We start from the raw sequence: 26,807 nt of genomic DNA, 5'->3' as shown, positions 1-26,807 counted from the left end.
TCTAAAGTCCCTCTCAACCCTGACATTCCATGTTCTAAGATCTCTCCTATCTCTGACATTGTGTTCTAAGCTCTCTTTCAATCCTGACATTAAGTATTGTAAAGTTCCTCTCAACCCTGACATTCCATGTTCTAAGGTCTTTCCCTTCTCTGATGTTGTGTTCTAAGCTCCCTTTCAGTCCTGACATGTGTTCTAAGCTTCCTTCTAATCCTGACATATGTTCTAAAGTCCCTCTCAACCCTGACTTTCTATGTTCTTTTTCTTAATTAATTTATTTTGATTTATCAACAATCACTACCATATGCTTTTGAGTAAAAAATTTTCTCCCCTTTTCTCCCCACCCCCCTCCCCAAGATGGCACACAATCTGATATAGGCTATATCTATATCTCTATCTCTCTATATATATGTACATATATATGTATATGTATATATGTATATATATATACATTCTTATTAAACATATTTTCAGATTAGTGATGTTGTAAGTAAAAATTAGAACCAATAGGAGGAACCACCAGAAAGAGGAAACAAAACTCAACAGGAGAGGAAAAAAAAGAGCAAATAGTTTGCTTCGATCTGCATTCAGACTCCATAGTTCTTTCTTTGGATGTGGAGAGCATTTTCCATCACGAGGCCTTTGGAGATGTCTTAGATCCTAGCATTGCTGGGAAGGGCTAAGTTTATCAATATTAGTCATCGCACAACGTGGCTTTTACTACTTTCTATGTTCTAAGGTCTCTCCCTTCTCTGACATTGTGTTCTAAGCTCTCTTTTGATCCTGACATTATGTGTTCTAAAGTCTGTCTCAACCCGGACATTCCATGTTCTAAGATGCCTTCTAACCCTGACATTCTATATGCTAAGGTCTCTCCCAGCTCTGACATTCTGTGGTTTGATAATTGTGACAGCATACATTTCTTGGGCATTTTAAGGTTTCCAAAGCACTTGCTTCACAACATCTCAGGTAAGGCAGGTAGCCTCAGTCTCCATTAGCCCCATTTTACAGTGGAGGAAACTGAGATCCCCAGAGCTGCGGCACCTCTCAAAGCAGCCATGGTGGTGGATCAGATCATCAGAGTGGACAGTACCTCAGAGATCCAGTCCACCCCCTTCCTTTATGAGAGGGCACTGAGGCCCAGAGATGAGAGACTTGGCCAGTCATACTATAAAGTCAGGGGCAGAAATGGGGTACTTAAACTGACTCCAAGATAATTCTGTTTCCATTGGCTCCAATACATTAAGAAATCCTTCCAGTCCATCCTTCCTTCTCTTCCCACTGCTAGTCCCCTTGTCCCCATGACCCCCCAGACTAATGCAAGAGGGTCCTGGGAGGTCTCCTTGCTTTCCCTCTCTCCACTTGAATACCTCCTCACAACAAAGCCTTCATCTTTTCTTAAGCATGGATCGGATCTTGTCATTCCTGTGCTTTGGTTTGTGGAATTAAGTCCAGTCTCCAGTGACTAGCATTGGAAGCTCTCCACCCTCTGGCACTCCCCTATGTTCCCAGTTCCAGCTCATATTACTTCCCTCTATGCACTCCATAGAGTGCCATATTGATCTACCCTGTCTGAGGAACACACCCTATGCTCTCCTAGAGTTGCCTACTCAGTCTGCTCTATGCCAGGAATGTCTCCCCTCAAGCTTTCAATCCCAATTCAGATGGCATTTCCTTCAGTTTTCCTCATCCCCCTGGTTGGTAATGATCTTTCCCATCAGGTCTCACATAGCCTCTCTCTCTCAATCTCTCTCTCTCTCTCTCGTCCTCCCTCCCTCCCTCCTTCTTTTCCAATATGTTTACTATATAATATTATATGGTGTAGTTATCTATTACCCCAATAGACTGTAAGTTCCCCCAGGGCAGGGAGGGGTGGGGATTATCTAAACTTTGTGTGTCTTCCATAGCCAGGCACAGGGGTATTACACACGTAAAATATTTAATAAATGTTTGTAGAATGAAAGAGAGGGTGTTAAGAGATCTATGTTCTAATCCTAGATTTCCGGGACTCACTGTGAGTCTCTCTGGACCTCAGTTTCTCCATCTGTACAAGGGGGTTAGGTTTAGAATCCAATTTAGAAAACTCCATTCCCTTTATTTTGCAGATGATAATAGCAAGACCCAAAGAGATGAGATGACTTGTCCAGGGTCACACAGGAAATAAATGGCAGATTTGAACCCAGGTCCTTTAGGATTTGAAGATACCGAGACAAACTCAGCCACCAATTGTTCAATTGTAAAATGACGGAGTTGCACCAAATGAACTCAATGGTACTGGCTCTCAAATCTAGATCTTCTCCCCCTCTCCTCTCTCCACCCCCTCCTCCTCTGTCTCACTCTTCTCCTCCCTCCCTTCTCTCTTTCTCCCCCTCTCCCCCCTTCTCTCTCTCTCTCTCTCTCTCTCTCTCTCTCTCTCCTCCTTGCCTTCCCCCATACACACAGAGTAGCTCAGTGGACAGATTACTGACTTTGAAGTCAGAAGACCTGGCTGGGTTCTGATGACTACAATATGACCCTAAGGTAAGGTCATTTAAGCCCTCTGGGCTTCAGTAGAAACTAAGGGGGTTAAACTAGCTGGCCCTTGAGATTTCTTTCGGCTCTAGGCCTGTGAGCCATCTCCTAATGCTTTGTCTTCTCATTCTAAGCTCCTTCCCATTTGGAGGTGGAAGTGTCCAAGCAGAAGGTGGCTGATCACCTGGGCAGATTATGTTGGAGATAGAATTCCTATATGAGGAACAAGTTTGAACTAGATGGGCCCTACATCCTGTCCAGCTCTGAGATGCAAAGAGTCAGAATCCAGCGTTCAGTGACTGGAAGGCTCATAGACTTAGAAGCTCGAAGAGGAGGAAATTCCCCAGTGTTTGAAAGCCCCTCTTCCCCCACGAGTGCCCTGAAAGCTCAGGTCTCCATGACTTTGACGAAGCCAGCCGGTAGGCACTCAAACTTTAGTGGACTGAGAAACAAGCCTTGTGACTTTCCATCCTGTTACCCTCCCCCTCAAATATCCCCCAGGAAGTTGGAAGCCCTAAGCCACGCCCAGTTTCTTGAGGTAACAGCAGCTCCAATTTCCCCAAGGCTCTGTTTCCCTAGGTGCTTTCCTTACAAGGACCCCAATGAATCTGGTAGTCTGAGGATTGAATACCCTTGTTTTACAGATTAGGAAACTGAGACCCAGAGAGGTTAAACCACTTGCCCAAGGTCACAGGGTTGTGGTAGCTGGAATTCCAACCTAGGTCTGTCAAAAGCAAATTCCAAAGTGTTCTTTCCACTTATCTCTGCTCTTCCACCGAGGTTAGAAGGAAAGCATAGGTAGGTGGGGAGTGTATGGATACGTCTGTGTGTATCACAGCATCACAGGTTTCAACGCTGTAAGGAACTTGTAGAGGTCATTTGAGCCAATCCCTCTTCACAGATGTGAGGAGCCAAGAAACACATAAGTTCAATGATTTGCCTAAGTGGCAGATGTCATAGGCTGTCTCTATGTCCTGGGCTCCAAGCAGCCTCGCTCTAATCGTTATTAGCATGGTTTCCAGCTTCACTTCTGCTTCTGGCCCCCTATGTGGCTTTGGACAAATCCCTTACAATCCCTGGGCCTCAGTCCGCACATCTGCCAAATGGTGTTAGGAAGAGGTCGGCATTCTGTTATTCTCTAAGACTTCTGAGCAATACCTTCATTTTCAGGCCATAGATTTCCCCCATGGAGGGGGAAGTCGAGCTAGGCAAGCAGGGTAGAAGGGGGAGGGCTGCCTTAGCCTTAGCCTTTTACGGTCTCCTGGAGCTGGGGGGGGCGGGAGGGAGCGGGGAGGCGGGGACTCGGACATCCGTCTTCTCCTCAACCCTCCCCACCTCTCTTGTACCGGGGACCGGAAAAGGGGGGAGGAGGAGGGACCTGGGGCAGGAGGTAGGGCGGGGAATGGAAAGGGGAGGGGTCCCGAGCTCCTCCCCAGACTCCAACGAGGGAAGGAAGGCTGAATGGAGACTTATAAGGAGCCAGGACCCAACTCTAAAAGGGGGGGGGGGAGGGAAATGTTTCTGTCTTACTGGGCAGGGAGGGGGAGCTGCCTAACTCGGTTCTCCCGGATCCTGGCCTGTTAGAGGCACTACTCTTCTCTCCCATAGCTTCCCAGGGTGCATTCTGAATCCCCTTACATACCGTTGCCCCCAGGGTCTTAACCCCCAACTTTCCCTCAGCATCTCTTCCCCCTCCCCCTCCCCCGGAGGGAGGAGTTGGGGCAAGGGATGGAGAAATGATTAGACCTTTAGAATGACTCGAATTTGAGCCTGTGAACCACAGAACATACGACAATTAGAACAAACGGGAAATCAGGTTGATAGAACGTGACTGCTAGAACGCTTAGGACATTCGACGAAGCCTTTCCTACCGCTGACCACCCCAATATCCCCACACTTCAGTTGATACCCCCCTTTTCAACCCCCTTACCCCGGAAAGTGGTGAAACTGAAGGAAATTGGTATCATAGTCAAATTGTCCCACTACCCCACACATACTTCCGGCCACAGATGGGGGGGGATGGGAGGGAGGAAATTCCCTCCCATCCCTCCCCGTCTCTAGATTAACCCCACAGCCTCAGAAAATTAATAGGGGTGTAATAAATTAAATTGCAGCAGAGCTGGTGTGGGACTGTGGCCTGGCAGGGGTTAAAGCCACTTGGAGCTAAATTCTAGGGTTTGAACCCCAATGCCGGCGGAGGGTGGGGGGTGGGCGGTATGTCCGGAAATCTCTGGGCTGGGAGGAAAAGCGATAGCATTGTAGCAGCGGGCCACAGGGGATCGGAAAAGTACCCGCTCCTCAACATCTCTCTCCCTAGCTCAGGTATCTATTTTCTTGGGACTCCAGAAGAGTGGTCCTCTCATAAACAAGAGTTCTAAGTCCACAGGTCTCTTTTTCGAGGGGCCTGTCACACATAGTACACCTATAAAACTCCCTAGCACCTAGATCCCGCGCAGGTGAGCAGCCCCCTCCCCTCAACAAGGATCATGGGCTAAGAATCCCTCCCTCTAAGACAGGTGAGTCTCAGGAGACAAAAGCCGCCCCTGCCCCTGCCCCTGCCCCTGCCCCTGCCCCTGCCCCTCCTCCATCCCTCCAGCTGTTGGTTTCCTTCCCAGGGGGAACTGGGGGAGGGGTCAGGGGTGGGGACTCTGGGAAAAAGCCGGCTACCCCTCTGGATAACTTCCCCAACGCCCTCTCCCCTCTAGATATAGCGGAAGGGGGAAGTAAACAAGAGACCTCCTCCCTCCGGGAAATTCAGGTGTGTATGGGGGGCGGGGAGACGGAGGTGGAGACAGATAATGCTCACCCCAGTTCTAAGGGTGTATCTAAACCTTCACTAACAGTAGAGACAGCTAAGAAGAGCTTCACCAGTCCTGATGTCAAGGACTCAAGGATCGTACCCCTGAAAAGTTGGGGCTCAGCGTCGCTGGGGGCAGGGCAGAGACTTTCCAGTGCATGAACAGGGACTCGTCCGCAAAACTGAGGACATTAAAAAGTGATAGCTTCCCTCCCCCCAGGGCATCTCACTCTCCTCACAGGCTTATAAGCAAAGGTGAGGTTTGGAATTCCCACAATTTTGGGGGGGGCGGGGGGAACAGGGTGGCTACAGACTGGACGGGGTCAAGAATTGCAAGGGGAAGCAAGACAGCACCATTCACCGCCCAAGTTGGTGGGGGGGGGGACACAAGGTGTCAACTTCCCTTTGAAGGGTCCCAAGACAAAACTTGCTCCCCTTCAAAGAGCCAAGACAAACCAAACCAAACCAAAAACCACTGTGTGGTTAACGGATCTCGGAACTCCTGGAAATAGGACAGTGGAAGAAACAATCGGAAGGAAACTCACAGAAGAAAAGCTCCTGGAAAGGGAAGGGGCAACAGTCTGACCATCATCCTTCCTCTTCACAAGGGAGTCCCTGGACACCACACCCCTCTCCCCTCCCCCGCCCAGTCTGGAGAACTACAGGGTTCAGGGGGTGTCCTTTCCAAAGTTGCGGAGGGTTAGTTAAGGGGGATCCCAAAAAATGCTTCCCGTAGCGAAAGGGAAAGGGGGTCCGCCCCTCGCCACCCCTTCCCTTCCTTTCCCAGAGACCTGGGTTCCCACAACCCTCTTTCTCCCTCCCCGTAACCCGCCAGAGGGCTGAGGAGGCGGCCTCTCTGGATCCCGGCTGGGTCCCCAGGCCCAAGGCACCCTCCCCACCAAAGTCTCCCGGCTTCCAGACCCCGCCCTAGTGTCTCTCACCTCATGGCGGGGCGCTCGAGGGGCGGGCTGGGCCGCACTGGGCTCCCGGGCTCCGGGGTACACCCGGAGGCTCCGGGGAAGGGGCAGGGGAGGGGGGCCCGGAGCTCTGGTCAGATCTGGGGCCGGACCCGCCCCGTGGAGGGCTGCAGCTTCCTCCTCTAGGGGGAGGAGGAGGGGGCATAGGAGGGGGCGGGGATTCGGCCGGGGTCCCGCCCCCTTCTTAGTTGGGGGTGCTCGGCCCTCCCCCTGCCCCCGCCCCCCGCTTTGGGCTCCCCCTCCCGGTCAGATGCGCCTGCCCGGCCAGCGCAGTCGCCGCCGCAGCTCCCAGCTGCTGGAACGTTACGCTTTTCCTCCTGTGGTTACATTTCATTCCAAGATTCCAACCTGCTTCTCTAACCACCCCCCCTATCCTCCCCCCTCCGCCCGGCTCCGCACACTCGGGGCGCCCACAATGCCTCGCGCCTTAAAGGTTCCGGGCGTCGGGTAGCCCGGCCGGCTGCCCCTTGCCCTTCTCTTTGGTGGCCCCCCTTCCACGTCGGTTACTCTCCCTTCCGCACACTTTTTCGTGGGTAAGGGTCACTGGGGGGCTCCGGGGATCAATCCAGTGTAGAAAGATCTACTCCCCCATCCCCCTCCCTCCCCTCTGTTCACCTGACCTGAGCCAGCCCCGCCCCCACTCCTTTGGGGAAGGTGAGGAGGAGGAAGTAGGTGTGGACCGGGATGACTAAGAGACTGAGTGAGAGACAAGCGAGGGCGGGGAAGGGCGGGGAAGGGCGGGACGCCTGGGTTCCATCCTCAGCCCCCTTCCCCCCCCATCCAGTGTGCCTCGGTTTCCCCTCTACTCCTGCTAAACACACAAACTGCCAGTCAGAAGAGGGAAGAGAAGTAGCGAATTCGCGTTCATTTCTTCCTGTTCTGGCCTGCTGGGAGTTCCCTGGGGGTTCGGAGTTCCCCATCCTCATAAAGACTGAGTGCAGAGGACTCTGGGAGAAAAGCCTCAGATTGGGAGTCAGAAGGTCTGGGTTCTGCTTCCGATGCGCTGTATGACTTCAAGAAATTCTCTGCTCCTCTCTGGGCCTCGGTGTCTTCTTTTCGTGGGTGAAATCGATCAGGCCACAAGCATTTATTTAGCACTTACTGTATGCCAGGCACTGAGTCAGTGCTTTAAGCTAGGTGATCTCTAAAGTCGCCTCCACCCCCCTCCATCCCCCCACCCCCGATCATTCTATAGTCTGTGTTTTAAGGGCTCTTCCAGCTCTGTCCTGAGTTCTGAATTGCAGCCAGCTCTGTTATTCTACAGTATATTAGAACACTCCTTGTTTGTCTCCAGTTTTACCGGGGAGTCATGAGAGTCAGCAGTGACCACCCTCAAAGCTCAGGGAAGGAAAACTTTCCTCGAAAAGGGCGCACCTACCCCCAGAGTAATGGGGGCTTCTAACTTGCAAATCCCCAGTGAATGACCTCATGGCTGAAGCCACTGACCTCCCCAAACCCTTGTTCCGCCACAGCCTCACCTCCTGGCCCTCTTCCAGCTCCTCCTTTCCCCAGGAACTTAGAGTGCCCACTATGTTCAAGATGCTGTATTGGGCCCTAAGGACATACACATCTCCTGTGCTTCAATATCTCAAGGGATATGATTTCACCCCTGTGAGTCTTTGCTCCAAGCACACAGCTCAGAAACCTCTCTACAGGACTTTAGGAGAGTGTCCCTGACCTTGTGGCCAAGGTGGTCATGAATCTCTCCAAACTGAGCTGGCCTGGTGCTCGGGCAGCAGGCTTCATTCCCTTTTCCACTTTCCTTTTTATGGGGTGGGAAACTCTTTGTCCAGAACCCAGGTTCCTTTTAAGGACCCCAGCCAGCACTTAGTATAGTCCCTTAGGAGCTTAAGAGGCACTTAATGAATGCTCTTGACTCCAGAGATCTGTCTCCTTTGGTCCACGAGTTTCTGCTGGCTGATCATTCTGTGAACTGCTGGGTGGACATTCGGGCAATATTGAATCCTATCTTCTCTCTAAGGGGAAGAGAGAAGTAAGAAGGGGTATAAGCATTTATAATTCACTTACTATGTGCCCAGCACTGTATACTAAGTGCTTTACAAATATCTCATTTTATCCTCACAATAGGTGCTGTTATTATCTGCATTTTACAGTTGAGGAAACTGAGGCAAACTGGCCCATGGTCACATAGCTAGTTAGTGTCTGAAGACAGATTTGATCTCAAGTCTTCCTGACTTCAGGTTCAATGACCTATCCATTGTACCATCTAGCTGCCTTCTATGACCCTAACTTGCTGTGTGACCTTCAGTAAATCCTTTCCCTTCTCTGGGCTCTAAGGGAACAAAATTCTTCACCTGGTTCTGAGTCCTAGGATTCCCTTCCCTGTACCTTTTTAAAGGGTTCACATTCCTCCTCCTTTCAAATGTCCTCACTACAGGGGAACTTGAAAAGGGGGAAGTCCCCTCCCTAGTCTTAATCATTTTTATTTCCACTAGGCTGGTCAGTCTCGTGGTGGGGGAGGTCGTGGCTAAGTAATTCTTCCGCTCCAGTCCTCAGCAGCCTAGGAGCCAAGGGAGGAGTCAATCGGTCATAAACACTTATTAAGCACCTACTATGCATCAGACATTATGCAAAGTGCTGGGAAGACAGAAAGGGGAAAAGAAACGTTCCTCAAGGAGCTCACGGTCTAACTGGTTAACACACAAGATTGTGCCTCAGGCCTGCTGACCCTGGTTATGAAGAAGTTCAGGGCTTTCTTTTCCCTTCCAGGTCCACTTTGTTCTAGGCCAAGGGGCTTTGGGGGAGGGTGGGAAAGGAAGATTGGAGGTTAAAGGGACCTCTATAAGTTGTCCAAATATGAACACTTCCTCCTTTAGGGTTTGCACATAGGAAGTGGTCAGTAAAAGTTTCTTGGTCAACTTTCTACTGTCCTAAAATTCTATGCCTCTGAGAGCTTATGATTCTATCAATCTGAGGTCCTAAAAGTCTAAGATTCTATTTAATTAAACAAACACTAAGTGCCCACTATGTGTGACCATGCACAGCAACTACCTGGGCTCAAACACTTCAGGGGAAGTCATTTTAGCTCTCTGAGTCCTTGCTCTAGGCACACAGCTCAGAAACCCCTCTAATATGACTGCAGTAGAGTTATCCTCATCAGCTTTTGGCCAAGCTACCAATGAACCTCTCCAAGCTGTGCTAGGCTTGACCAAGGGGGGAAAGGTAGGCTTCATTAATTGGCTCAGACAACAGAACTTTAATCTATAATCTACATGCAACCAATTCACTCCTCAACCGTTCCAGTTTGGTAGAGAATTCCAGAGACCAGCTGCCTCTCACACAGCCTTCAAGAACCCAGGGGAACCTGCATGCTGTGATGGGCCATCTGAGGCAGACCGGAGCGTAAATCTTGCCTCCTAACCCTTGTGACCTTGGAGAAGCTACTTGATCTCTCTTTGCCTTAGTTTCTTCATTTGGACAATGGGTCAGACTGAATGATTTTCTAAGGTTCCTTCTGGCTCTAAGTGTATGAAACTATGATTTTTAAAAATTAAATGAGTCAATTCCTACCCTCAAAGAGCTTCCTGACATTCTAATATGCGATAGAAGTAAGAATCACAAGGTAGGGTGCGTCGTGAGATAAATGGAAATGTGAAAACAAAGTGCTCTAGGAAGGGAATCTGAGGAAGCAGAGAATATTTTCAACTGGGGAGAGCTGAGATCATGGAAGCCTTTCTGGAGGAGGTATGGCCTGAGCTGAGCTGTCTCAGGTGAATATAAAGGCTTAAAATTCTATTTTGACTTAGAGTGTACAATTCTAACAGTCTATGACTTAAAGAGTCTACTATTCTAATGGAATAAGATTCTGACTCAGAGGCTCAGAATCGACTTCCTCTTTGAATCAAGAGATGCAGAAACTGAGACCTAAGGAGGTGAAATGACTTGTACAAGGTTTAAGTGACAGGGGCAGGATTGAAGGTGGGACATGTGATTCCAAATTCAGTGCTTTATTGCATATTGACTCCCTCACAGTAAGATTAGACAACTAGAGCTGGATGTCGCCTAGCCCAGAACTTTGTCCTTCTCTACTGCGTTTATCAGGCAATGTTAAAGATGACAGTGACCTCCCTAGTAAACAGTAAGCTCCGTTAAGGTAGCGACCTGTGTCTTATTTAAACTTGGTGCCTTCCCCAGCGCCTAGTGCAATTCCCTGGGCATCCTATTAGATCCTAAATAAAAGTTTACCGAATGAATGAAAGTGTGTAAGCTCCCCCTGGCGGCAGTCACACTCTGGTCTACACCACATTCACCCAGCCCTCCTCCCTTCTCAGGCTCAGCATCTCGATGCCACGCCCCCGAGCTCCCCGGTCCCCTCCCACACCCAACATGTTGAGCTTCAGAAGGGTCACGAGCAGGCAACAACTCCTCTCCAGTTGTGTCCTTCGCCCTTCTGCCAGGATCCTATCCCCTCCCAGGGCCTCTCCTCCTCCCTTCCAGGCTTAGTCTCCCCAGTACGGTTTCCTAGTGTTTTTTCCCCGACCTTCTTCCTCGTTCTGCCTCAGGTCCCACTCCCTCCACAGCTCATGCTCCACCCAGTCTTCCTCAAGGCCCGCCCCCCCACCTCCTACCCCCCCCACCCCTTCCAGACTCGCGCAGGCTCCCTATCTTCCCCTTCCCCTCGCCTGTCTCCAAGCTCGCGCAGGCGCGCTTGATCACGCCCCCCAGCCCAAGCCCCGCCCCCGGCCCGGGGCTCGTGCTGCAGTCCCCCCACCCCCTTCTCCTCACTCCCCTCGGTCCCAGCTCGGGGCCCCGCCCGCCCAGGCCCCGAGGAGAGGGAGGGAGGGAGGCGGCGACGGTCTGCGGATGGCGGCGGCTGGGGCGGTGCCGGGGCGATGAACACGAGGGGCCCCGGGCCCTGGGCGGCGCGGCCAGAGCGGGCCCGGGCGGGGCCATGGGCCAGGTGCTGCCTGTCTTCGCCCACTGCAGTGAGTCCCCCCAGTCCCTGGGGTAGGGGTGCCAGCTCGAGAAGGGAGGGGATTCCCGGGGTTGATGGGGTAAGGACAAAGAAATAATCCCCTTCCCAGAGCCAACTAATGTAGCTCTCCATGGGCCTCAGTTTCCCCCCTTTGTCAAATGAAAGGGTTAGACTCGATGATCTCCAAGCGCCTTCAACTTGTAAGCAGAACGGGCTGTCGAGAGCCGGGCCCAGCCTGTAGAACCCAAAGGGACCGAGAGAGATCTGGCAAGACCCGGAGCTGTCCCCGAGCCCTGGTGCTGATCCTAGGGAAAGGCCTAGGATGAATGGGGGAGGGGAAGACTGCCATTCCCCGCCCCATCCCTCCCCCTTCTCCCTTTCCCTGGACTCCCTGAGACTAATCCCGGGCTACCTCCTCTAAGGGGCAGTCTGGTCCACCCACACCTTCTTTCCAGCTTTAGACAAGCTCGAACACACACACACGCACACACACACACACACACACACACACACCGTCCCCCCCCTCGCCCCCATCTTTCCTGATAGATTTGGAATTAATTTTTCTAGGATAGAGAAGGGAGTGTCAGATGCTTCCCACTCCCCACTCCCACCCCCTTTGCTGATACCGAGGCATCACACGAACTGGGTTCCAGTCCCGGATCAGTCTTTTCTTATAGTGCAACGTTGGACAAACTTCTTCCTATGTAGGCTTCTGTTTCCCGTCTATAAAATTGGAGAGGATCAGATGGTATCTAAAGTCCTTTACTGTTCAGACATTCTGCTTTCTAGGCTCACTTGTGGCACTAAGATTTTTAAAGGTTAAGAGGCTCTGATTCTAAGGTTCTCAAAGTTTAAAACCCCAAGTCTAAATTTCTACAATTCCACAATTCAGAGAGTCTAAAATCCCAAGATTCCAAGCGTCCAAAACTGAATGTTGTGATTTCAAGTGTCTAAGATTCCTGCATTGTGTCTAAGACTCTATTTCTTTGCTAGAAGAAGCACCATCCACTGCCTCTTCCACCCCTGACTCCACAGATGGTGAGTAGAATCCACCTCCACGGCCTTTATGGCACGGGCATTTCTGGGGGGGCTAAATAAGGTGGGGGAGTGCGAAGAGCTCTGAGGAGGAATCGGTGACTCCCGATTAACTCCTACTTTCTCAGGAGAAATGAGGAGGAACCACTGAGGAGGTACTGCTGGGGTGGGGGGAAAATAAGGTCCTAGTCATTTAGTACGTGTGGGGAGAAGACAGATCAGGAGCTGCCGAGAGAAAATTCCAACTCTGGTAGTAACCTGTTTTGACCTTGGGGAAGGAAACAGCCTCAGTTGCCTCACCTGTAAAAATGAAGAAGTGGCATTGGGTGATTTGTAAATTCCATTCCTTATCTAAAATCCTGTGAGTACGAGGGAATCTCGGGTACTTCTGAGAGGAATCTGGAGTTTTAACGATGGTGAGTGACTGGCGCTAAGGGGACAGCAGTTTAAAGCCAGTGTCCTTCCAGGTGGCAACGACGATTCGGATTTCCGGGAGCTGCACACTGCTCGGGAGTTCTCTGAGGAGGAGGAGGAGGAGACGACGTCGCAGGACTGGGGGACCCCCAGAGAGCTGACCTTCTCCTATATCGCCTTCGAAGCCGGGGGCAGCCGCCGAGACTCTGTCCATCGCCGGCCTCGCCCCTCGGGCCGCTCTGAGGCCCGTGAACCGGGCCCATCGGGCCTGGGAGACAGTTTGGAGAGCATCCCCAGCCTGAGCCAGTCTCCGGAGCCTGAACGACGGGCTGCCCAGGAAGGCCCTCCTCAGGCCGAACTGAGGCTCCGTCTGGACCAGCTGGCCTGGGAGTCGGGGCTGGCGGCCTCGGAGGACTCGGCCAGCAGCCCCTCGGAGGAGGAGGACGAAGACGAGGAGGAGGAGGGCGGACCGGAGCCCAGATTGGCTGGGGAAGGTATGCCGGAAGGGCACGGTTGAGAACGAGGTTCAAGGTTTAGCTGAAGGTGGGTTCGGGGTAAGGAGGGGGAGAGGGGGCAGAAGCGTGGATTCTTAGGAATTATTAGAATCTTGGAGAAAAGCGTGACTGAATCTGGGAAGGGAGGGGTCCCGAGCACCGGGCAACCTTAATGGGGACGGGAGGTTCACCCTAAGGAGAAGCTCATAGCCTCATTTCCCTCCTTTTTCCGCTTCGAAGACTTGGAAGTACCACGCCTCCCAGCTGAACCCTCGCAGCCTGAGGTCTGTTGGTCCCATCTCAGCCCACGCCCAGGAATTTCAGCCCTGCAAACTCACACCCCTTCCCCGCCTCCTTCCCTGGGGTCTCGGGACTCAAACTCTTGGCGGGAGGAGGAAGATCCGGAAGAGGGGGAGGTGTGGCGAGACGTTGAGCGGGAGCCAATCACCGGGCAGCGCTTGGACAGCTCGGACCAATCAGGGATCACGCTAGAAATTCATGTCCTAGGTAAGTATTTGCCTTTGCGACCAGGATGGTACTGGGGAGGCGGGATTTAGAGACCTTGCCTTCCTGGAAGAAACCAATGGTCGAAGAGTGACAGGGAATAGTACCCCGGATATTCCTGGACCAGGCTACCTGGGTGCTCTAAGCGTCAGTATGCATTTAGGGAGGCAGGGAACAGCGTGGAGGTGATAGCGTTACTCCGGGAACACTCTGAAGACCACCAGGAGGCTGAAGAGGCAGTGTATGGAAGGTTAAGGGTAGAAGGGCGGAAGAAATACTAGGGACATCCTTCCATTGGTCTAAGTGTAGATCATCAGCCCTTCCATCCTGTACCCGTGTGTCCCAACTTCCACTGCATTTCCCTTCTCCTTTCCCCCTTTTGCACTCCTCCTACCATCTATGCTTCCCAGTCCTCTCCCTCTCCCTTCCTCGGGCCCTCCTCCTCTCTTTGTGCTACTTCCCATTCAGTCAGTCAGTCAGTCAACAGCATTAACTCAGCCTTTACTATGTCCCAGGTACTAGGCTAAGAGCTGGGATATGCAGAAAGGCAAAAAAAAAAAAAAAAAGTGACCTCAAGGAACTCATATTCTAATGAGGGAGACAACATTTTATAACCATCTATAGTCAAGATGCATTCAGAGTAGTTGGGAGTAATCTCAGAAAGGCAGTAAGAGATCAGGAGAGGACTCTTGTAAAGAGTGAAATTTGAGCTGAGTCTTTGTGTGTGACTATGTGTGTGGGGGGGGGAGGTAATAAGGGTTAAGTGACTTGATAAGCGTCACACCGCTAGCAATGATCTGAGGTTGAATTTGAACTCAGGTCCTCCTGACTTCAGGACTTGTGCTGTATCCACTGTACCACCTAGCTGCACCTTGAGATGAGGCTTGAAGGAAGCCAGGGAAGAGGTGAAAGTCATAGGGCAGAACCTTTCAGAGCCAGCCATTGCAAAGACATGGAGTCTAGAAACAGAGCAAGTAGGTCAATGTTACTGCATCCAGTGTATATGGAGGGGAGAAAGGTATAAGAAGAATGAAAAGGTAAGAGGGGGGAGGGCAGGTCGTGAAGGGCTTTAAATGCTGCAGAGGAATTTATATTTGATCAAGGAGGCAAAAGGGAGCCACTGGAATTGGCTGAATAGGGAGGGAAGATATGGTCAGACCTCTGCTTTAGGAAAATCACTTTGACAGCTGAGTGGAAGATGGTGGACTGGAGTGGGGAGAGGCCTGTGAAAGGGAAACTAACCAGCAGGCTGTTAAAATAATCCGGGTATAAGGTGATGCCTGCACCTGGGTGGCAGCTGGGTGAGTGTCTGAGATGTGAAGGAGAGGTGTTGGGAGGGTAGAAATTGCAAGATGTGACAACAAATTGGATATGGGGGGGGTGAGAGTGGAGTCGAGGGTAACGCGGAGGTTGCTTATAATTTCCTCCTTCCCTCTTTTCCCTACCCGTTCCCCATTTATTTCCTCTTGCCTATCCTCTCCCACGGGGACCCCTCTACTGGCTAATTATAAATAATCCCCATCCTCTTCGAGGCTATCACAACTTTCATTGGTCATTTGGCAAGTTCCAACCAACCCCATCTTCCCTTTAATCTCCTCCCGTCTTCACTGGCCTTTTTTTCCTCGAAGGGATGCTAGAGGAACAAACGCGGGATGGTTTCAAGTCCAGCACCCTCTCTCCTCCCCGTCCCACCTTATTTTATTAAGTTACGTTCATTACATTACATTACGACATTCAATGTCGTCACTGGTTAGTGGTACATCCTGCCCCCTCCTCTACATTCTCACTTTGTTTGGTCGTTGTTCCTTTTTTCTAGGGTACCACCGTTAGCTAACTATAAATAGAACTTGTCCTCTTCTCCCCTTTCCCCCCAACTCTGCTACTCTTTCCTTACTTCCCCGCCAGGGGGCTCCGGGGCATCATTGGCTAAGTAGGACCAAATCCCGGCCCCGTTCTTTTCATGCCCTGATTGGGTGATGCAGAGCGTCCCTATTGGCTGGTTATAAATAGACCACGCCCATTCCGTACCTCTTGCCCAACATTGGATTCCTTTTCTCCCGTTCCACTGGCTAGATACAGTTAGGCTCCGTCTATCCCTCCCTTTCTCCCTGGCATCATTCCCTTTACTTCCTTCCTTCTCACCTCATCTTGAGGCGCTGCTTCAGACTTCTCCCCCTAAAACCTTCACCTTTCTGCCAGCCCTTCCCCCGCCCAGCTCCATTGGTTAAATATGGCTAAGCCACGCCCCCCTCCGTGCCTATCTCCGCCTCCGATAGGAGCCCCCACTCTGCCCCTCCCGCTGGCCGGTCTCTTTTTATTTCCTAAATAGTCCCGCCTTCCAAGTTTTCGTCCCTCTTCCCATTTCATTGGCTCGCTCCGAGAACTTGCATCGTTACCATTGGCTAATTTAAAGAAGATCCCGCCCCTTTGGGTAGCTTCTTCCCCTTACCTTCTATGGGCTCCTCTTGCCTCTCTCCTCCCACCTAAGGGATCCCGGAGCTCTATTGGCAAGACCCTGCCCCCCGCGGGCTGTCTCACAGTAAGCCTTTTCCTTGTCTCCGCTAGGGGGCCCCCGGGCGCAGCTATTGGTCGATTTCAGAGCGCCCCGCCCCCTGCCTTGCCCCCTCCCTCGCTCCCTCCCTTTCTCCTCCGACCCCTCCCCCCTTGTTTCTTGGAGCTTCATACCCGCGGACCGCTGCTGCTCCGCCCTGACCCCCGGCCGCCGAGATGGGAGGCAGCAAAGGTGGGGATGGGTGGGGGTCTGGAGGGGAGCATGGTCTGCTGTGTGAGCTTGGATGGGCCCTTGCCCCTCTTTGTGCCTCAGTTTCTCCATAGGGAAACTCCTCCCCAAAGGAGGGGAGGGGTAGGGCTCTATGGTCCCTTGCAGTCCTGACATCCTATGGACCGTCAGGTGGAGGGAGGGTCCACTAAGCCCCTGGGGGAGACCGCTATCGAAGAAGAGGATGGGAAGAAGGGGGGGTCTCTTCTCAAATCCCTCACCAGGGCCATTTGGATCAGAGGGTCACTGGGCCCCTTTTCCCCTGTCTGAGAGGCACCACTCCCTGCTAGTGTGACAGATGGAGCTGTCACTCAAGGTGGAGGGAGGGAGGAAGGACTGGTTCCTGACAGCTGCGGGAATCAGACACCAGCTCTCCTCTACCGCTCCCCTGAGTCCAGCCTAAACTTAGTCTCCCCCTCTGGCAGCCACTCTCTCCCCACCCCTCCCCACTGTCCTACCCTCACACCAACCATGGGGTTTAACAGACTTTGATGCTACTCCCCCCTCCCCCATTCCCTGTCTGATCTTGGCTTGGTTTCCCCTCCTTGGGTCTCAGTTTCCTCATCTGCAAAATTTGGGAAGTTGGTCATGCATGGTCTGGAAGAGCCTTTCCAGTTCTGACATTCTATGTTCTTTGACCCTTTCAGCTCTGACAGTCTGTTCCAAGCTTCCTCCTAGTTCTGAACATTCTATATTCTTCCAACTATGCAATTCTCTATTCTAAAGTCGCTCCCCATCCTGCCTTTCAGTATCTTGTGTTCTAAGGTCTTTTTCAGCTCCAATATGTTCTGTTCTATGCTCCAAGGTTCTATCATTCTCTCTTCTGTGGTTCTATCATAGGAGTTCTAGGACTGGGAAGGGAAACAAGATTGTGGATGAAGCACTTGAAAGACAGTCCTCAAAGCTGTCTCCCCTTGTTTGTGGGAGAGGTCTTATCCTAGTGAAATAAGTGGGGTCTCAGGGAGGGGGTTCAGGAAGGGCTGAGGGGACTTCACATCCCTAGAATAGGAAAGAGAGGAAGTAATCTAAGCCTGGGAGGCAAAAGGACTGGTGTGCTTATGCCCAGGTGGGGCTAGGGCTTGGGAAGGGGCAGGCTGCTGTCAGGGGCCTTGGGGGAGAGCCAGGACTGTAGGACACTATCTGTGACCTGGGCAGAATCAATAGGAGAGAGAGAAAGGGTACTCTAGTCAGAATTTGATCCTTGTTTGGACAGTAAATCTGAAGGGCTGGTCTTGGGATTGAATGGTAGAGAGGGAGAAGATGTGTGGAAGGTCAAGAGCCCTGGGCTGGGAGTCAGGAGAACTGAATTCCGGGCCAGTTGACTCACTGTGTGACCTTCATCTCGTAGCCTTAGTTTCTCTAGTGGTAAATTGAGGGTTGGGAGTGAGCTATCTGGTATTTAGGGTTTCTCTTAGTCCTGTTATTCTATGATCTATAATAGCCCCCACCCCAGGGTTGTCATGAGGATCAAATGAGATCACTTATCTAAAGCATTTTATAAACCTTAAAAATGTTAGCTATTATTACTATAACTTCCCTCCTTCTGTTCAGGACACCAAATAAGTTATTTTTAGTCATTCTAGTCAGTTGCTACAAAATTGATCCTGAAGTGGGTCAGTTCCCTTCCCTGGGCCTCTGTTTACCCACCATGAAATAATGGGGGTTGGGCTAGATAATATCTGAGTCCTCCCAGATCTGCTGTTCTTTGATACTGTGTCGCTCCAAATTGGCGTTTGGTACAAAATCTGTGTTTGGTACAGCTGGGAGGGGTTGGGGTCCTAGAGGTACTCTCTGAGCCCTCCTCTCACCTCCTGTCTCCACAGTGGCAGAACTACTGTATTGGCGGGACACAAGGACGTCAGGTGTGGTCTTCACAGGCATTATGGTCTCCTTGCTCTGCGTCCTACACTTCAGCATTGTCTCCGTGGCCTCCCACCTAGCCCTGGCCGTGCTGGCAATCACCATCTCTCTCAGGGTTTACCACAAGGCACTTCAGGCTGTGCACCGGGGTGATGGGGCCAACCCCTTCCAGTAAGATACCCTTCAGCCTTGACCTTGACCCTCATTCCAACCCTGACTCTAATTTGAACCTCAAACCTGACCCCATCCCGTACCACATCACTCCCTACCCACAAACCAATCTTAAACCAGGCATCCTTGACCCTTAATCCCAGCCGATGTTGAACACTGATCCTCTAAAGTATTGGAGCCTTGCCTTAGTCTCTCCCCATCTTCTTCCTTCATTTCTGTCCCTTTCCCATCTCTCTGATGCTGCCCAAGAGCCCTGGATTCTAGCTTTGTCTCTGTCACTGGCTCATGCTGTAGCCCCAGTCAAGAGCGTAATGGGAACAGCATAGATTTGGGATCCTAGGTTCTGGCTTCGAACAACAGCTTTGACATTTCTGCACTTTGTGTGACCTTGGGCAAGTCCCTTTCTCATTCTGAGGTTCTCCATCTCTAAAATGAGGAGTTCTGACTTGACACACTCCCACCCAGCTCATATCTTATGTGTCCCCCACCTTCCTCTCCCTCTCACCTTCCACCTCTCCCTCCCTTAGGTTGATGAAGGGGGTGGAGGGGGGGGGGTGGGAAGGATCTTTAGGAGATGCAGTTCCTCTATTGGCCACTTGTCTGGTCCTGTGCTTAACCGCCAGGTGGCAAATCAGATCAGGACCTCTCCTGGGTACACCACTCTGTGGTTCCGCTGTGCACCACCAGGTGGCGCTGCACTGCTGATGTTTAGCATCCCAGGCATCAGGGTCTTTTGGTACTTACTGCTAAGGAATACTGTTGGGTCGCAGATCTTTCTGAGAGCGCCCTGTCCTGCAGGTTCCGCTTCAGGCCACCAGAGGGCGTTTCGGGGCCAGGACATCTCCCCAGCCTTTTCCAGTCCAAACGTCTTGTTTCTCCTCCCCGTCCCCACTCCTCCACTCAGGGCTTACCTGGATGTGGATCTGAGCCTGAGCCGGGAGCAGATAGCCCGCTACACCGAGCAGATCACAGCTCAAGTGGTTTCTGGGGTGACGCTCCTGAGACACCTGTTCCTAGTGGAGGACCTGGTTGATTCCCTCAAGGTAGCAGGACTTCTGACAACCCTACCCCTTCCACAAACAGCCCTCCCACCACCACCAGAAACACACGCACGGAACTCCTGCCTTTAGACACCATCACCAGCAGCATCCTTTTCTAGAAGGGAAAAGTAGAGCCTACATCCTACTGGGTGCGAAAGGGAGTACTTAGCCCTAGGGACCTTACAGCTGGTATATGGGGGGAGGGGACACACAGACTTTTGGAGAAATGAGAAGAAACTCAAAGTCTTGGGCTGGTTAGGGCATCACAGCTGGAAGGGGCTGAGGGAGGGGGTTGGTCACAGATCTGGGGAACATTTCTAAAGCAAACTCACCATTCTGAGAAGAACAGGACTGAGCAGCTTACCTGTGCATGTGTGGGAGTTGGGGGTGGAAGAATTGTCCTCAGATTTTAGAGCCACCGTTGGATGAAGTTCACAGCCCTAGGAAGGACATGGTCCTCAGGGCACTGGGCACAGCTCAGGGCCCCAAGGACTCGGGAAGTAGAGAGCACAGACTGTCTGGTGGTGTGGAGGAAGAGTTAACATGCCCAGCCCACCCTCCAGCACTACTAGGGAAGCTCACAGCTTCTCCTCCCACCCCCAAGGATCCCCCTAACCTTGGCTGTCTCCCACAGTTGGCGCTTCTCTTCTACATCCTGACCTTTGTGGGAGCCGTTTTCAACGGGTTGACTCTTCTCATCTTGGGTGAGCTGGTGGGGAGGGCCAATGGGCAGGTGGGAACGAAGACTGCTCCTCGAGAGTTATTGACCTCTGACTCTGTTTTTCCAGGTGTGATAAGTGCATTTACCTTCCCTTTGCTGTACCGGCAACACCAGGTGAGGAGAGACTCAGCCCCTCACCCATCTCTACCCCCATACCCCGGTGTTTCTAGGCAGACAAAGCAGGCTGACCCCCCCCCCCCCCCCCCCGCCAACCAGATTCAGACAGGTGGACAGCATGACCACCAACTGACATGCATCCCGGCCAACCAGAGACATTGGGGCTGTTTGACCCCCAGGTTTAGCCAAATGACATTTAAAAGTCAAGCAACAATATTCGTTGCTGACAAAGTGGCAGTTTGGACAAACACTCTGACCCCCGCCCCCACCCCGCCCCCAGCACCTGTTTGTCCTGAACACACATCCCAGCCAGACACAACCAAGTCAGCTGATCTTTGGGCTAAACTAAGTTACATCAATTGGGCCAAGTCACACAAGTCAGCCTCCCCCCCACCTTGCTCCTTCTTTCATAGGCTCATAGGCCTTTGGAGGTGGAGGGAGTCTTAGAGGTCATAGGATTTAGGGCTGGTAAGGAATTTAGAGGTCACCTCCTTCATTTTACAGATGAGGAAACTGAGGCCCAGAGAAGGTAAGGGACATGTCTCACAGAGGTAGTAAATAGCAGACCCAATAACCAAAACCCAGTACCTTGATGCCAAATTCAGGACTGCAAACTCTCCTGTTACTACACTCTGACAGATACAATCTGTGCTACCAATCTCCCTACAGCTAAGCTCCTTTAGGCTCCAAGCTGGTTCTGTGCCCCAGTGACTATAGCTCCACCCCACCCCCCCAAACACACACACACACACACACATACACACACACACACACACACACACACACACACACACACATAGTATGAGACAAACAGCAGGGAGCTCAGCCGGGCTACTGTCCCATACCCATACCCAAATAAGATCAAATACCCTTTGTCTCCTCCTCAGGAGCATGAAACAAAGTCACCCTGCTCTTCTCCCATCAGTCAGTCAGTTAATAAACATTTATTGAGTGCCTACTAAGTGCCAGGCTCTGTGCTAAGGCTGGGGATGGTAAGAAAGGCAAAAACTGGTTCCCTGCCCTCAAGGAACTCACAGTCTAATGGGGAACACAACTATGGCAAACAGCTATGTTCTTCAGTTATTTCAGTCACGTCTGACTCTTCATGATGCCATAGGGTTTTCTTGGCAAAGATACTGGAGTGGTTTGCCATTTCCTTCTCCAGTTCATTTTACAGACGGTAGGCAAACAGGATTATATGACTTGCCCAGGATCACCCAGCTAGTAAGTGTCTAAGGCTGGATTTGAATTCAGGTCTTCCTGATTCAGGTGCTCTATCCACCGCACCACCTAGCTGCCCCCAAACAATTCTGTACAAATGAGATACATACAGGATAAATGATAGCTAATGAGCAGGAGGAAGGCCATAAGATGAAGGACGACTGGGAATCACTTCTTAGAGAGGTGTGATTTGGGGGGAGACTTGAAGAGAGCCAGGGAAACCACAAGGCAGAGGTAAGGAGGGAGCGCATTCCAGACCTGGGGGACATCCAGTGGAACTACGCAGCTTTGAGGAACAGCAAAGAAGCCAATGGCACTAGAACACAGATTGTGTGTGTGTGTGTGTGTGTGTGTGTGTGTGTGTGTGTGTGAATCTAATGTAAGAAGACTGAAGTGGTCAGAAGGGACCAGATTGTGGAAGGCTTTGAAAGCCTGTGTATTTTATATTTGATCCTGAAAATAATAGGAAAATAATAGGAAGCCATTCAAGTTGATTGAATTGGGCTTTAAGAGGATCAATCCATGATGCTGGTGTAAAGATGAGAGTTTCTGTATTTTAGTCCATTCCTTTCATTTGACAAAAAGGGCAACTGAGTCTTAAAGAGGTCAAATTTTTTCCCCCCAAGGTTGAAGATAGAACAGTGGATAGAGTGAGGGGCCTGGAGTCAGGAAAATCTAATTTAAATCCAACCTCAGTCACTTACTAGCGTGTGACTCTAAGCAAGTCACACAACATCTGTTGGACTCAGTTCCTCATTTGTAAAATGGGGTTAATAACAGTACCTACCTCCAGGGTTGTTGTGAGGCTCAAATGAGATATTATTTGTTAATTGCTTAGCACAGTGCCTAGCACACAGTAGACAATAGATAAATTCTTATCTTTGCCCTTCCCTAGTGCTAGTAATACAATTAGAATTCAAACCCAGGCCTCATGACTACAAATCCAGTGCTCTTTCCACCACGCCATGTTGTCTTCACTGACCAATTTAATGCACAGACATTGAGTAAGGCTCTGCTGTGTGTGGAGAACCTGTTCTAGGCACTGGGGATACAAAAATGAAATAAGACAGTTCCTCCTCTCAAGGAGCTTGCGATCTAATTGCAAGTACTACTTGTAATACCAATCATACTACTAGTTTCAGGCACTACTTGTACATTATGAGCATAGTAAAAGTAAAAGGCAAATTAGGGCAAAAGGGAAAAAAAATCTAGGCCAAGGGCTGCTAGGTGGCGCCATAGTTCAGCGAGCACTGGGCCCGGAGTCAGGAAGACACACCTTCCTGAGTTGAAGACACTTACTCAGACACCTACTAGCTTTGTGACCCTGGGCAAGTCACTTAACCCTGTTTGCCTCAATTTCCTCATCTGTTAAATGAGTTGGAGAAGGAAAAGGCACTCAAGTGTCTCTGCCAAGGAAACTCCAAATGGGGCCATAAAGAGTCAGATGCAACTGAACAACAGAGTGAGAAATTAGAGAAGAGAGATCAGTTTTAGAGAGGCGGGGAAAGGTTTCAAGGAGGCCTTCCTGGAGGAGAGGGCCCTGGGTTAGGCCTAGAAGGAAGCAAGAGATGGAGATTGAGCCATTTCAGGCTTAAGGAAGAAGTGTAAGCAGAGACACAGAGATGGTAAAAGACAGGATGAGATTGTGAGAGTGTTCCTTCACTTGGATCATAGATCACAGAATCACAGGTTCATGGCTGAAAGGGGTCTCAGAAGTCATAGGGATCATAGATCTAGAACTAAAAGTTACCTCAGAGGGTTGCCTAGTCTGACCCCCTCATTTAAAAAATGAGGAAATTGAGACTAAGGGAGGATAAAAGATGTGCCCAAACTCACACAGCTGGTTAAGTGTTGGAGTAAGAATCTGAGCCCAGAACCTCTGATGCCAAAGCCAGCACTTTCTCCACCCATAACTCTTCAGTACACAATGGTAAACTGTATGAACTAAAGAGAAAAGGAAAGGGTGGTGGGTGTGGGATTGTGGAGGGAAGGCCTCAAAGGCCTGGCAAAGAAGTTTGAATTTGCTAGGGGAGCCAATGAATGTTTTAAACCCTGTAGAGTGACCTGGTCAGACCTCTGCCTTAGGAAGTTTACCCTGGTAGTTTATGAATGATGGACTGATGAGACACAAGGCAGGAACAGCTTAACTAGTTAGGAGGTTCAGATCTTCCCAACCTTGGAATATTAAAGCTGATATGGACCTTAGAGAATAGAATAGGTTAGGAGCCCACTTAGCTCATTGAGGCAGCCCCACTAGAAACAGCCTTACCTACTGACCGATGAATCCTTTCTTCAAGCCTCCACCTCTATCCCATGAGGCAACTAAGGTCTGACTGACCTTCACACCAGCCATTGACACCCAAGTTGACTATGTCTCCATTATTTAGCTGACTCCTATCACCACCACCACCACCAAGGATAACTGACTTCTAGGACTATCTCCACTCACCCCCTACCTGCTTACCTCCCCCCCAGCTCCATCCCACAAACACATGTACATCAGCTCCCCGATGGTTATATCCTAAAGCAAACACAGCTCCAGAATTCTGTGGGTAATTCTTTGAAAGAGAGGAAGGAATAATGGCTTGGGGGCACCATTGGGAAGCATGCCAACCCAGATGGCTGGGAGGAGATGGGAAATTTGTAGACTTTGGGACCACTGTGGAATTAGGATCGGCAGGGAGTGAGGGGGATGAGGGAAGTGAGCAGCTCATGGTATACTCTGCTCCTCCCACAACAATATTCCCTGCTGGGTGCCTTCAGTGAGGGTGGAGTGGTGAGACTCCCTGAGATAAGAGAGAAGTTCTCTTCCCACCCCCAAGATAACCTCTCCACCTCCCTTAGGCCCAGATTGACCAATATGTTGGACTGGTGAACAATCAGCTGAGTTACATCAAGGCTAAGTGAGTACCAGTGTGTCTGTGGCTCTGGGAAGGGCACTGAGGCCTTTTGGGTGGGTCCAAACGCCTTCTCTCTCTTCACTTGGTCCCAAATTCCGTCTCCATCCTTACTCACCCCCTTCCCAAAGAACTAGTGAACACCTCCTGTTTTCCCACTGCAATTCCAACTACAGCCACTGGATGGCAGGCACGGAAATGAGCCTGGACCATGGTCCAAGCTATGACTGGGAAACAGGACGCTCCAGTCTGGTTACTCATGGTTTTGTCATTGACTGACCCTGTGACTTCGAGGCAAGTCCCTTCTTCTCATCTTTAAAATGAGGGAATTGGAGCCGATGATCTCTGAAATCTCACTAACCCCTACGTTCTGTCTTTGAAGGTCTCCCCCCCAGCTCTAATGTTTTCTGTTTTATTAAGGGCCCTTCTGGTTAGCTCTGATAGTCTATGTTCCAAGACCCCTCCCAGCTCTGACATTCCCTGTTCTAAGGTCCCTCTCAGCTCTCCATCACCTGTTCTAAGGTCCTTCTCAGCTCTGACATTCTCTGTTCTGAGGCCTCTCCTAGCTCTGATGTTCCCAGTTCTCAGGTCCCTCCCAGTTCTGATATTACCTGTTCTGAGGCCCCTCCCAGCTCTGACATTCCCTATTCTAAAGAACCTCCCAGCTCTGATGCCCTATGATTCCTCCACATCTAAATTTAGCAGTTATAATATGTATGTGTGTGTGTTTATGTGTGTACACATATATCACGTATTCTAATTAAATCTCTTTTTTCTCATGTTCTCCGTTGTTTCTGCAGGATCTATTCAAAGATCCCAGGGACTGGGGCCTCTGCAAGTTCCAAAGCCAAAGCCGAATGAGCCCCTCTTCCGGCCGGCCCGGGACCCGCCTGCCCACAGCACCCCGGTGCCCTCTTTCAACTACCCTGCCTGCCCCCCTCCCTGCCAGCCTCCCCAGTCCTGGGTCATACACACAGACGCACACACATAACACATACACACACCTTCCAGCTCTGGTGAACCTAGCTAGGGCCTCTCCATGCTCAAATACCAAACTCCCTTTCATCCCTGCTTCGCCCCCCCACCCCCCATGGCCTTTAGGATGACATGCACCCATCTGGGAGTCTGCAGATGGTCCCTGGGTGCCTAGAAAGGCCAGAGACTTGTAGTACCCTAGACAGGGCAGCCATCCCTGATGCCAGGAACTCACCCATGTCACTCCCTATCCCTCCTTCCCTGCTGGGGTGTTGAGTTGTGTGTGGGGGGGTATCTCCTTGTCTGCCACCCTGTCCCCACCCCTGGGGCATTTCATGGGGTTGAGGAAAGAACTGAGCTTGGGTTTACACTTTAATAAAAACTTGTGGAAAACATGTGGACTCAACTAGTCATTTGGACAGTCAGCAAACATTATTGGTCAAAGTCTCCTCCTCCCCTGGTCCTGCTGAGTCAATGACCTGGAGAGCTGCTATAACAGAGAAGCAGTGTGCCATAGAGGAGAGAATGCTTGGAAAGGTGAGGCAATGGCACAGACAGAAAAGACACGGCCTCAGGCATTATCTAGGTTCAGATGATCCCTCTCTTATTACCCAGATGACATTGGGTAAGTCACCAAAGTTCTCTGATCCTCAGTTTACTTACATAGTAAGGGGTACCTTCTGGCTGTAGCTCTTTGATCCTATGACCTCAGTTTGACTCCCTAGGTCTTAATAGCTGAGCAACTCACTTTCCCCTTTCTGGGTTTCAGTTTCCCAATCTGTAAAATGGGGTAATAATACTGATGATACTTCATGCCTCACAGAGCTGCGTCGAGAAAAGCATGTCCTAATGCCCTGGAGAAATGGGAGTCGTCAGTGGGCAGCACCATGGAGAGAGCACTGGGGTGGGAGAACACTTTGGAGGCCTGGATTCCGGGTTTGTGGATTGGCTGAACGGATAAATCATTAGAGGGACCAGCTGTCCCCTCTCTAGAATGAAAGGATCAGACCAGTTGACTTCCAAAAGTCCTTCCAGGTCTGAGGTGCTGTCATTCTAGAATTGCTCGGAGGTCCAAACTAATCAGTCCACAATTATTTAGCTTACTATATGTCGGACTGTGTCTGGTTGGGATCAGGTGGTGAATATAATGGACCCAAGCCCTTCCTGTCCAAGCCCTGCTAACCAACCTTCTCCCAGAGGTCTGATGTCCCTGACCATGGTGGGTTTTCTGGAGACTCCCATTGAAAGGTAAACGTTCCCTAGGAGAGGGCACATAATTAGCCATGATAGGACTAGGCAGCTGGGAGGCTCAGGGGATAGAAGCCTGCTGGGCCTCTAGTCAGGAAGACCTCAGATACTTA

The 26,807-nt window shown here is 50.9% G+C and overlaps 2 protein-coding genes across 5 annotated transcripts in view; one reads left to right on the top strand and one right to left on the bottom strand.

Moving 5' to 3' along the window:
• The window catches only part of LOC114030982 (vasodilator-stimulated phosphoprotein-like), a 14,408-nt gene extending 8,042 nt beyond the window's left edge, over positions 1-6,366 (bottom strand). Inside the window, exon 1 of one of the 3 annotated variants that reach the window (XM_027845955.1) lies at positions 6,247-6,366. In XM_027845955.1, coding sequence (XP_027701756.1) covers positions 6,247-6,251 — 5 coding nt within the window. In that variant the 5' untranslated portion in view covers positions 6,252-6,366. The remainder of the gene's footprint in view (positions 1-6,246) is intronic. The other 2 variants (XM_027845953.1, XM_027845954.1) reach the window with 2 other exon arrangements.
• Positions 6,367-11,172: 4,806 nt separating this feature from the next.
• LOC114031019 (reticulon-2-like) lies at positions 11,173-25,829 on the top strand. Of its 2 annotated transcripts, XM_027846016.1 has the most exons (10): positions 11,173-11,228; positions 12,212-12,256; positions 12,721-13,161; positions 13,402-13,668; positions 18,268-18,475; positions 19,380-19,518; positions 20,150-20,219; positions 20,304-20,350; positions 24,419-24,477; positions 25,272-25,829. In XM_027846016.1, exons 1-10 carry the CDS (start codon positions 11,195-11,197, stop codon positions 25,330-25,332), a joined length of 1,371 nt encoding a protein of 456 aa, XP_027701817.1. In that variant the 5' UTR covers positions 11,173-11,194; the 3' UTR covers positions 25,333-25,829. The 2 variants fall into 2 exon arrangements, with proteins under 2 accessions (XP_027701817.1, XP_027701818.1); XM_027846017.1 differs by lacking the exons at positions 11,173-11,228; positions 12,212-12,256; positions 12,721-13,161; positions 13,402-13,668 and adding an exon at positions 16,328-16,408.
• Positions 25,830-26,807: the final 978 nt, after the last annotated feature.

This window comes from Vombatus ursinus, unplaced genomic scaffold (genome assembly GCF_900497805.2).
Source record: "Vombatus ursinus unplaced genomic scaffold, bare-nosed wombat genome assembly UNPS02015030.1, whole genome shotgun sequence".
In the NCBI taxonomy this organism is placed as follows: Eukaryota; Metazoa; Chordata; class Mammalia; order Diprotodontia; family Vombatidae; genus Vombatus; species Vombatus ursinus.
This window is presented reverse-complemented; position numbering and strand designations above follow the sequence as displayed.